Genomic DNA, 12,773 nt, shown 5'->3' with positions numbered 1-12,773 from the left:
TGCCACGTCAGTCTTTCGTTGCGGGCACTTGACTACTAACGCAGCTAACCGGGTTCGATTCCCGCTGATAGCCTATTTTTTTCTTTATTTTTTTTTTAAATATCGATACTTAATTATACTGTTCTTGGTGTGTCATGACATAAAAAGAAGGTATAGGGACATTTTTATGTACTCTCAGCATCTTCGATGTGCTCATGCTTTGTTCAGGATCCTGTCCATATTTTATGCACACAAGAACTAACTAGATTCCTTGGATAACTTGATTAAGTAGATTCTAACATAGAGCATAGCGCTCAATAGATTGATATACCTTTTTTTCCGAGTATACTGTTTTATTTTTTCTAATGTTACTTTTTGGAATTTACATTCGGAAAACAAATTATCGATTGTAACCTTTTTGAGGTTACACTCGTAAAACAAATTCCCGAATGTAACCCTGAAGCTTTTCCCGAATGTAACCTCCTGTCCGATGGTGACTTTGCTTGGGATAGTTTACGATACCAATAGTATTAAAAGTAATTTTCATTACAATTCCCTTCAGCAATGCCACGTTAGTCTTTCGTTGCAGGTCCTTGACTACTAACGCAGCGACCCGGGTTCGATTCCCGCTGATAGCCTATTTTTTTTTATTATTTTTTTTTTAAATATCGATACTTAATTATACTGTTCTTGGTGTGTCATGACATAAAAAGAAGGTATAGGGACATTTTTATGTACTCTCAGCATCTTTGATGTGCTCATGCTTTGTTCAGGATCCTGTACATATTTTATGCACACAAGAACTAACTAGATTCCTTGGATAACTTGATTAAGTAGATTCTAACATAGAGCATAGCGCTCGATAGATTGATATACCTTTTTTCCGAGTATACTGTTTTATTTTTCCTAATGTTACTTTTTGGAATTTACATTCGGAAAAAAAAATATCGATTGTAACCTTTTGGAGGTTACACTCGTAAAACAAATTCCCGAATGTAACCCTGAAGCTTTTCCCGAATGTAACCTCCTGTCCGATGGTGACTTTGCTTGGGATAGTTTACGATACCAATAGTATTAAAAGTAATTTTCATTACAATTCCCTTCAGCAATGCCACGTTAGTCTTTCGTTGCAGGCCCTTGACTACTAACGCAGCGACCCGGGTTCGATTCCCGCTGATAGCCTTTTTTTTTTTCTTTATTTTTTTTTTAAATATCGATACTTAATTATACTGTTCTTGGTGTGTCATGACATAAAAAGAAGGTATAGGGATATTTTTATGTACTCTCAGCATCTTTGATGTGCTCATGCTTTGTTCAGGATCCTTTACATATTTTATGCACACAAGAACTAACTAGATTCCTTGGATAACTTGATTAAGTAGATTCTAACATAGAGCATAGCGCTCGATAGATTGATATACCTTTTTTTCCGAGTATACTGTTTTATTTTTCCTAATGTTACTTTTTGGAATTTGCATTCGGAAAAAAAAGTATCGATTGTAACCTTTTTGAGGTTACACTCTTAAATCAAATTCCCGAATGTAACCCTGAAGGTTTTCCCGAATGTAACCTCCAGTCCGATGGTGACTTTGCTTGGGATAGTTTACGATACCAATAGTATTAAAAGTAATTTTCATTACAATTCCCTTTAGCAATGCCACGTTAGTCTTTCGTTGCGGGCACTTGACTACTAACGCAGCTACCCGGGTTTGATTCCCGCTGATAGCCTATTTTTTTTCTTTATTTTTTTTTTTAAATATCGATACTTAATTATACTGTTCTTGGTGTGTTATGACATAAAAAGAAGGTATAGGGACATTTTTATGTACTCTCAGCATCTTTGATGTGCTCATGCTTTGTTCAGGATCCTGTACATATTTTATGCACACAAGAACTAACTAGATTCCTTGGCTAACTTGATTAAGTAGATTCTAACATAGAGCATAGCGCTCGATAGATTGATATACCTTTTTTTCCGAGTATACTGTTTTATTTTTCCTAATGTTACTTTTTGGAATTTACATTCGGAAAAAAAAATATCGATTGTAACCTTTTGGAGGTTACACTCGTAAAACAAATTCCCGAATGTAACCCTGAAGCTTTTCCCGAATGTAACCTCCTGTCCGAAGGTGACTTTTCTTGGGATAGTTTACGATACCAATAGTATTAAAAGTAATTTTCATTACAATTCCCTTCAGCAATGCCACGTTAGTCTTTCGTTGCAGGCCCTTGACTACTAACGCAGCGACCCGGGTTCGATTCCCGCTGATAGCCTATTTTTTTTTTCTTTATTTTTTTTTTAAATATCGATACTTAATTATACTGTTCTTGGTGTGTCATGACATAAAAAGAAGGTATAGGGATATTTTTATGTACTCTCAGCATCTTTGATGTGCTCATGCTTTGTTCAGGATCCTTTACATATTTTATGCACACAAGAACTAACTAGATTCCTTGGATAACTTGATTAAGTAGATTCTAACATAGAGCATAGCGCTCGATAGATTGATATACCTTTTTTTCCGAGTATACTGTTTTATTTTTCCTAATGTTACTTTTTGGAATTTGCATTCGGAAAAAAAAGTATCGATTGTAACCTTTTTGAGGTTACACTCGTAAATCAAATTCCCGAATGTAACCCTGAAGCTTTTCCCGAATGTAACCTCCAGTCCGATGGTGACTTTGCTTGGGATAGTTTACGATACCAATAGTATTAAAAGTAATTTTCATTACAATTTCATTCAGCAATGCCACGTTAGTCTTTCGTTGCGGGCACTTGACTACTAACGCAGCTACCCGGGTTCTATTCCCGCTGATAGCCTATTTTTTTTTCTTTATTTTTTTTTAAATATCGATACTTAATTATACTGTTCTTGGTGTGTCATGACATAAAAAGAAGGTATAGGGACATTTTTTTGTACTCTCAGCATCTTTGATGTGCTCATGCTTTGTTCAGGATCCTGTACATATTTTATGCACACAAGAACTAACTAGATTCCTTGGATAACTTGATTAAGTAGATTCTAACATAGAGCATAGCGCTCGATAGATTGATATACCTTTTTTCCGAGTATACTGTTTTATTTTTCTTAATGTTACTTTTTAGAATTTACATTCGGAAAAAAAAATATCGATTGTAACCTTTTGGAGGTTACACTCGTAAAACAAATTCCCGAATGTAACCCTGAAGCTTTTCCCGAATGTAACCTCCAGTCCGATGGTGACTTTGCTTGGGATAGTTTACGATACCAATAGTATTTAAAGTAATTTTCATTACAATTCCCTTCAGCAATGCCACGTTGGTCTTTTGTTGCGGGCACTTGACTACTAACGCAGCTACCCGGGTTCGATTCCCGCTGATAGCCTATTTTTTTTTCTTTATTTTTTTTTTAAATATCGATACTTAATTATACTGTTCTTGTTGTGTCATGACATAAAAAGAAGGTATAGGGACATTTTTATGTACTCTCAGCATCTTTGATGTGCTCATGCTTTGTTCAGGATCCTGTACATATTTTATGCACACAAGAACTAACTAGATTCCTTGGATAACTTGATTAAGTAGATTCTAACATAGAGCATAGCGCTCGATAGATTGATATACCTTTTTTTCCGAGTATACTCTTTTATTTTTCCTAATGTTACTTTTTGAAATTTACAAAAAAAAATTATCGATTGTAACCTTTTGGAGGTTACACTCGTAAAACAAATTCCCGAATGTAACCCTGAAGCTTTTCCCGAATGTAACCTCCAGTCCGATGGTGACTTTGCTTGGGACAGTTTACTATACCAATAGTATAAAAAATAATTTTCATTACAATTCCCTTCAGCAATGCCACGTTAGTCTTTCGTTGCGGGCACTTGACTACTAACGCAGCGACCCTTGTTCGATTCCCGCTGATAGCCTATTTTTTTTTTCTTTATTTTTTTTTAAATATCGATACTTAATTATACTGTTCTTGGTGTGTTATGACATAAAAAGAAGGTATAGGGAAATTTTTATGTACTCTCAGCATCTTTGATGTGCTCATGCTTTGTTCAGGATCCTGTACATATTTTATGCACACAAGAACTAACTAGATTCCTTGGATAACTTGATTAAGTAGATTGTAACATAGAGCATAGCGCTCGATAGATTGATATACCTTTTTTTCCGAGTATACTGTTTTATTTTTCCTAATGTTACTTTTTGGAATTTACAAAAAAAAAATATCGATTGTAACCTTTTGGAGGTTACACTCGTAAAACAAATTCCCGAATGTAACCCTGAAGCTTTTCCCGAATGTAACCTCCAGTCCGATGGTGACTTTGCTTGGGATAGTTTACGATACCAATAGTATTAAAAGTAATTTTCATTACAATTTCATTCAGCAATGCCACGTTAGTCTTTCGTTGCGGGCACTTGACTACTAACGCAGCTACCCGGGTTCTATTCCCGCTGATAGCCTATTTTTTTTTCTTTATTTTTTTTTAAATATCGATACTTAATTATACTGTTCTTGGTGTGTCATGACATAAAAAGAAGGTATAGGGACATTTTTTTGTACTCTCAGCATCTTTGATGTGCTCATGCTTTGTTCAGGATCCTGTACATATTTTATGCACACAAGAACTAACTAGATTCCTTGGATAACTTGATTAAGTAGATTCTAACATAGAGCATAGCGCTCGATAGATTGATATACCTTTTTTCCGAGTATACTGTTTTATTTTTCCTAATGTTACTTTTTAGAATTTACATTCGGTAAAAAAAATATCGATTGTAACCTTTTGGAGGTTACACTCGTAAAACAAATTCCCGAATGTAACCCTGAAGCTTTTCCCGAATGTAACCTCCAGTCCGATGGTGACTTTGCTTGGGATAGTTTACGATACCAATAGTATTTAAAGTAATTTTCATTACAATTCCCTTCAGCAATGCCACGTTGGTCTTTTGTTGCGGGCACTTGACTACTAACGCAGCGACCCGGGTTCGATTCCCGCTGATAGCCTATTTTTTTTTCTTTATTTTTTTTTTAAATATCGATACTTAATTATACTGTTCTTGTTGTGTCATGACATAAAAAGAAGGTATAGGGACATTTTTATGTACTCTCAGCATCTTTGATGTGCTCATGCTTTGTTCAGGATCCTGTACATATTTTATGCACACAAGAACTAACTAGATTCCTTGGATAACTTGATTAAGTAGATTCTAACATAGAGCATAGCGCTCGATAGATTGATATACCTTTTTTTCCGAGTATACTGTTTTATTTTTCCTAATGTTACTTTTTGAAATTTACAAAAAAAAATTATCGATTGTAACCTTTTGGAGGTTACACTCGTAAAACAAATTCCCGAATGTAACCCTGAAGCTTTTCCCGAATGTAACCTCCAGTCCGATGGTGACTTTGCTTGGGACAGTTTACTATACCAATAGTATAAAAAATAATTTTCATTACAATTCCCTTCAGCAATGCCACGTTAGTCTTTCGTTGCGGGCACTTGACTACTAACGCAGCGACCCTTGTTCGATTCCCGCTGATAGCCTATTTTTTTTTTCTTTATTTTTTTTTAAATATCGATACTTAATTATACTGTTCTTGGTGTGTTATGACATAAAAAGAAGGTATAGGGAAATTTTTATGTACTCTCAGCATCTTTGATGTGCTCATGCTTTGTTCAGGATCCTGTACATATTTTATGCACACAAGAACTAACTAGATTCCTTGGATAACTTGATTAAGTAGATTGTAACATAGAGCATAGCGCTCGATAGATTGATATACCTTTTTTTCCGAGTATACTGTTTTATTTTTCCTAATGTTACTTTTTGGAATTTACAAAAAAAAATTATCGATTGTAACCTTTTGGAGGTTACACTCGTAAAACAAATTCCCGAATGTAACCCTGAAGCTTTTCCCGAATGTAACCTCCAGTCCGATGGTGACTTTGCTTGGGATAGTTTACGATACCAATAGTATTAAAAGTAATTTTCATTACAATTCCCTTTAGCAATGCCACGTTAGTCTTTCGTTGCGGGCACTTGACTACTAACGCAGCGACCCGGGTTCTATTCCCGCTGATAGCCTATTTTTTTGTCTTTTTTTTTTTTTTAATATCGATACTTAATTATACTGTTCTTGGTGTGTCATGACATAAAAAGAAGGTATAGGGACATTTTTATGTACTCTCAGCATCTTTGATGTGCTCATGCTTTGTTCAGGATCCTGTACATATTTTATGCACACAAGAACTAACTAGATTCCTTGGATAACTTGATTAAGTAGATTCTAACATAGAGCATAGCGCTCGATAGATTGATATACCTTTTTTTCTGAGTATACTGTTTTATTTTTCCTAATGTTACTTTTTGGAATTTACATTCGGAAAAAAAATTATCGATTGTAACCTTTTGGAGGTTACACTCGTAAAACAAATTCCCGAATGTAACCCTGAAGCTTTTCCCGAATGTAACCTCCAGTCCGATGGTGACTTTGCTTGGGATAGTTTACGATACCAATAGTAGTAAAAGTAATTTTCATTACAATTCCCTTCAGCAATGCCGCGTTAGTCTTTCGTTGCGGGCACTTGACTACTAACGCAGCGACCCGGGTTCGATTCCCGCTGATAGCCTATTTTTTTTTTCTTTATTTTTTTTTTTTTAAATATCGATACTTAATTATACTGTTCTTGGTGTGTCATGACATAAAAAGAAGGTATAGGGACATTTTTATGTACTCTCAGCATCTTTGATGTGCTCATGCTTTGTTCAGGATCCTGTACATATTTTGTGCACACAAGAACTAACTAGATTCCTTGGATAACTTGATTAAGTAGATTCTCACATAGAGCATAGCGCTCGATAGATTGATATACCTTTTTTTCCGAGTATACTGTTTTATTTGTCCTAATGTTACTTTTTGGAATTTACAAAAAAAAAGTTATCGATTGTAACCTTTTGGAGGTTACACTCGTAAAACAAATTCCCGAATGTAACCCTGAAGCTTTTCCCGAATGTAACCTCCAGTCCGATGGTGACTTTGCTTGGGATAGTTTACGATACCAATAGTATTAAAAGTAATTTTCATTACAATTCCCTTCAGCAATGCCACGTTGGTCTTTCGTTGCGGGCACTTGACTACTAACGCAGCGACCCGGGTTCTATTCCCGCTGATAGCCTTTTTTTTTTTTTCATTATTTTTTTTTTAAAATATCGATACTTAATTATACTGTTCTTGGTGTGTCATGACATAAAAAGAAGGTATAGGGACATTTTTATGTACTCTCAGCATCTTTGATGTGCTCATGCTTTGTTCAGGATCCTGTACATATTTTATGCACACAAGAACTAACTAGATTCCTTGGATAACTTGATTAAGTAGATTCTAACATAGAGCATAGCGCTCGATAGATTAATATACCTTTTTTTCCGAGTATTTGCAGACGAGACTGGACATGATCCTCAATGGCTCCCTGATGATCACCCAGCCTACCAAGAGTACATCGAAGCTACGCACTCGATGGGTGGCGCAATAGGGTATCGCTTCAAGAAGTGGACCCGAAGAGAAAACATCAGGCCAACGCCCCTTAAATACAGGGACGTCTGGCGAGCGGCGCAGGTTGAGTCCAAGGTGTGGAATAGCAGGGAAAACTTAGGGGCGCGGCCCCATGAGCATATCGACATGCGTGCGGCGTACCTAGGATGCGAGGACAGTGTCTTCGGCGCAATTTTCCCTTTCGTAAACCATCGTTGCCATTTGGAACGGTCGTTGTCATTTTAAGAACGGTCGTTGCCATTTAAAAAAACGTGGGGCGAGTTCGTCGAGTCAATATTTACTCGGAGTTTCGTCGGCCCGTTGAACTATAGTCCATATCGCGTCGGAAAAAACAAATTTCCAAAATGGCGGACATGAACGACTTGATCAAAGCTGCGATAGAAGAAGTAAATTCTCAATCCAAACCTTTTCAAAGTAAATCTATTGACGAAAATAGATTCATCGAAACACTCCCAGAAGACTGTACTTATCACGTGAAAGAGCTTTCGGGTGTAGAGGAGAAGTTCAAGGCGATTATCCAAACAGAAGAGGTAACTACCGAGAATCTAGATGGATGGCTGGACGAATATGAAGCGATTAACAGCATTACTGTTCGAGTCAAGACCAAGAAAAAGCAAACAAAAGGGTGTGCCCTGAAAAACTATTACAGGTGCCACCACAACACCAGGAACTGGAGCCCAAGCAAGGACCCACAGAAGAAGTTACTGCTGAACCCTTCTGCAAGGGTAAAAAACACTAACTGCCCTTTCCAAATGTTTGTCAAGATCGCTTGTGATGGCTGTTGCACGATTGAGATTACTTGGGATCACAATCATTCAGTCGATACTCTTGAAGCCTCGAATTTTCATGATTTTCCACCAGAAGTTATTGACAAAGTAATGAAACTCTTTGAAAGTGGCTGCACCCCATCCACTGCTAGACAGCAGTGTCTGAAAGACTTGAGAGAGTCATGCAAGGGTGAACTTGACTACCACAGGAAAAAGGCCAATCGGTCTTTAATGCCAAGAAGGAGAGATTTTTCGTATCTATACACCCAGATGTGCAAGGAGAGATATGGCGGGACAGGCCACTTGATGTTTTCAAAAATGGTAGAAAAATTAGAAGAATACAGAAAAGCAAACCCAGAAGCTAGCACAAAGCACCAAATTTATGGGGGTGATGATACACCTCTGATAATTACAGTTATCTCACCACTTATGAAACGTGTGCACAAAGAAGTCCAGCAATCAGCCGAACTAGTTTTTATTGATGCCACTTCAAATACCGAAGAACACAACTTAAAAGTGTTTGTTGTGTGCAAGCACAATGTTGCTGGAGCTCTGCCATTAGCTATCCTTATTACAAGTGATGAAAGAAAAAATCCTTGAAGCAGGGTTTTGAGATGCTACAGTCATGCTTGCCAGACTATGCTTTTTATGGCCGTGGACCAAAAGTTGGCCCTGAGGTCATTTTAACCGACAATTGCAAAGAGGAACGCAATGCTCTCAACTCAGTGTGGCCATCCTGTAAACTGCTTCTATGCATTTTTCACATGCTTCAGCAGGTTTGGAGGTGGCTACATGAGACCAGCCATGGTATCAATCAAGTTGATCGTCCCTACATCCTCAGTCTTTTTAAGAAGAGCTTGTATGCAGAAACAGAGGAACTGTTTGAGGACTGCTTTTCTGAACTGTTGAATGATGACAAATGCAAATGTTATCCAAATCTTGTTGACTATTTGGGAACTCTGTATATTGAGAAGGAGGCATTTGCTCTTTGCTTTCGTACAGAACTACGAGTAAGAGGCAACCACACTAATAATTTTGCTGAGGCACAGTTTTTAGTACTGAAGGATACAATTCTGAGGAAAGTTAAGAAGTACAACGTTGTCGGGCTTATCAGCAAGCTCACAGTTGAGTTGGAGGACCACTATAAAGACAAATTGTTCTCCATAGCTGATGGCAGCTTTGATGATCTTTACAGACGGCGCTTTATGGGTAAAGGAACGGATGGCAGCTCAGGTTTTCGCACTCCTGATTTAAGGGAACGCGACTTGTATCTATCAACTGTTGAAAAGTTCAACAACGATGTGTTTAAAGTTAGGAGCTCATCAAAGAACAATGAAAGGTAAACTAACTGTTGTCACAGCTTGTGCATGTATGTGCCATTTAGGGAGTGTTCATTATTTATGGTTTGGTTGGGTGGGTGGGGGGTTGGCATTCTGTGGCACTCTACTTGAGTTTTTGTTTCCTGTACAACCCTCCCTTTTGCAACATCAAAACTGTTGACCCCCAGTAGAAACCCCAAAACATGTTGACCACCCCACCCCCTCCAATAACCCCTATAATCAATGACGGGATGGTTAATCCCAGATTATATTCTGCTATACTGTACTCCCAATGATAATATTTCTAGATTCAAGGGCTACAAGATGTCTTTTTCCCCTCTTCAATCACTTTAAAACTTTTATGTCCCCACATCGACATTCCTAGAACTTTTTACCCCTCCCTCCCCTTCCCCCCAAGTAGACCCCCTTAAACATAAACACTGAATTGTCTGAATTTGGGACTTTCTGATATAAATAATTGCTACGTTCAAATCTGTTTTCTTTTCTGTTTTTCTTGTGTGGACAAGGATACAAATGAAGACAATTCCTTGTTTTAAATAAAAATAAATCAACTGAGCCTCCCAATATTTGTTAGAGTTTGTACTCGCTAAAAGCGTAACCCAGCCATTGTTTTCTCAAATTTCAGCTATACAGTTGACATGACACTTGGGATGTGTAGTTGTGAAGTGGCTAAAGATGGAAGCCCTTGCAAGCATCAGTATGTATTTTGGTCTGCAAATAAAGCCCATTGTATCAATTTTGTTCCAGTGACTCAGCCAGAAATGAGACAGAAATTGGCTTGGATTGCCATAGGAGAATCACTGCCTCTTTCATGTTATAGCACTTTGCGTGCCCAAGAAAGCAGTAACCCTGGGGTAAATGTACTACCTGATTCGGATTCTGATGATCAGGATGCATCACAGTCCTATCTTGATGAAACAATTCAAGACGTGTCAATGCCTGACACCACATCAGTAACTGGTGATGCAGAAGATTCTTCTATTGAAACAGCAGCAGATGCACTTATGAAGTCTTGCAATTTGATAACAGAAAAGCTTAAAAACACAGGGGATGCAAACTTAGCCAAAGGTTTCATGCAATTCTCGAAAAGAGTTGCATCTTTGACATCTCCAACATCAATGCACGCAAAACTTACAACTGCCCTTTTCAACTTTGGATCTGTTGAAACTAAAAAAACAGGAAAGGGAAAGAAAATTAGAGTACAACCCAACAGAAAAAGAAAAAATGGGAATGGAAGCCAGCAGGCCACCCTTAAGGGTAGACCAGTACAGCTGCAGTCATTACAAGGGCCTACAAGAAAACGCAAGCGTGGCCATGACCTGGCTAAAGTGGTACAGTCCAACACACAAGGCAGTAAGAAATCTGGCTCACATACAATGATGTCAAAAACAAAGCATATGCAGAGGAAAAAAATGTAGTAAAAAAAGTTGACACTATTTTTTAAATTATTGTATAGTTTCTTATTGCCATATATGACCATGTATAAGTCAACCGTGTGTATAAGTCAAACCCCTAAAATATTGTAAAAATTTATGTTTTTATGTTGTTTTGTGTCTAAGTTGACCCCTAGTTTTTCCAGGATTTCTTATTAAAAACAAGTGTTGCTACAAATTACTAAAAGGCTTCTGATCACTGATTTGTACTATTTAAATGTTTATTTAATCAGACATATAACAAAACTGTATAAAATTCCAATTCTCAATTCTCTTTTGACTTGACCATGGAGGTTGTACTAATCTACTAATACTACTACTAATAGAATATTTTCTGCACCCCTTCCTCTGTTATTGTCTAAAAAACATGTCCTCACTTGTTGCCTTTTATTCAAAACTGATAACAACAGAGAGGACTACTGATGAGACTTGCTGTGCCTAATGAGGTTTCTTTTCTCTGCAAAAGTCTTTCCGCAGTCCCCACACTTAAAGCTTGCTGCATGCTTTTTGTTGATGTGTCTTTTTAACTTGTTTTCATGGTCGAATGTTTCATTGCATTCATTGCAAACGCATGGATGACATCCTTTTTCATGATACTTTTAAGTATCTTTGCTTCTGGAAAATTCTGTTTGACAAGAAGCACACTTACTCTTCGTTGCCATGCCTGTGTCAAGATCCTCTCTTATGCTTTGTGCCTTGTCCTTCCAGTACTGTTGAAACAATAAATGACATAAGCTTTTTAATACAACTGCCATACAATATGCTAGCTCATGGTCATCATAGTTAATGGAGGGATGTTGTAGAACAAACTGCAAAGTGAAATTTAAAAATTTGTATGAGCGAACCAAGAGCAAACTCTAGATTTCACTTCACAAATGTTCTAAACACTACAGACTGTGGGAAACCTATCAAACTTCAAAATGATCTAACAATTTTGTATTATAATATTATGAAGGGTAAAAAATATTCAGCTGAATACCTGAATCCACAAGAAAATGCCCCACATTTTCCCCACCCTCCCCCAAGGTGGGGTGCAATAGAAAACAAAGAAAATAGAAAAGGTTGGATAGTTGAACTTTGATCTTTCATTCAATGGACAAACCTTTCTTCTGTCCGCAGGCAATTTTTTCCACATTCTGCCAACGACCGTGGAAAATTTTCCGATTCCTGCCCCATCACTCAGCTGTTTCTGTACATCTGGCTCAAGACAGCAAAAACAATAACCTCTAAAGCGACTTAAAAAAGAATTCCAAAGATTCGCAGTAGGTTGTTGGATAGTTTACATTTTCTGTCAACCAAACTCCGAGAGAAATCGTGTTGTAAATATGGTTAAATGATGTACAGTCAGTAAATTTACGAGAAAGCCGAAGAGATAGAGCAAATGAGGGAGAGTATAGAAATTGTATACCTTTTTTAAAAAATAGACTTGCGACATGGCCGAAATCTTGAGACTCCCACCACTGTGAGAGAGTTTACTGGTATGGACTTTCTAAATTGCAGATATTTTATTTCACGGATTGCTATTAGACCTATTAACTTACCGCAACTGACTGGTAAAATGCGTTCCAGCCGGTTGGTTTCCGAATCGAATGCATTGTAGGGGGAGAATCGCGTTGTTGTTGTTCGCACGTGGATGCTTCTTGTTCCGCCTTATTGTAAACACAAAACTCACGTGCTGGGCTCTTGTACCACAGGGAACCCAAAGGCACTCGC

The 12,773-nt window shown here is 37.4% G+C and overlaps 1 protein-coding gene across 1 annotated transcript; it reads left to right on the top strand.

The window, feature by feature from the left end:
* The first annotated feature begins 8,857 nt into the window (after window positions 1-8,857).
* LOC116612181 lies at window positions 8,858-11,326 on the top strand. The gene is made up of 2 exons (XM_032372802.2): window positions 8,858-9,626; window positions 10,253-11,326. The coding sequence occupies exons 1-2, from the start codon at window positions 8,902-8,904 to the stop codon at window positions 11,043-11,045; spliced, it is 1,518 nt and encodes a 505-aa protein (XP_032228693.2). The 5' UTR covers window positions 8,858-8,901; the 3' UTR covers window positions 11,046-11,326.
* The last annotated feature ends 1,447 nt before the right edge of the window (window positions 11,327-12,773 follow it).

The sequence above is a fragment of the Nematostella vectensis genome, chromosome 15 (genome assembly GCF_932526225.1).
Source record: "Nematostella vectensis chromosome 15, jaNemVect1.1, whole genome shotgun sequence".
Taxonomy (NCBI): Eukaryota; Metazoa; Cnidaria; class Anthozoa; order Actiniaria; family Edwardsiidae; genus Nematostella; species Nematostella vectensis.
The sequence above is the reverse complement of the archived record's forward strand: the minus strand, read 5'-3'. Positions and strand labels throughout refer to the sequence as shown.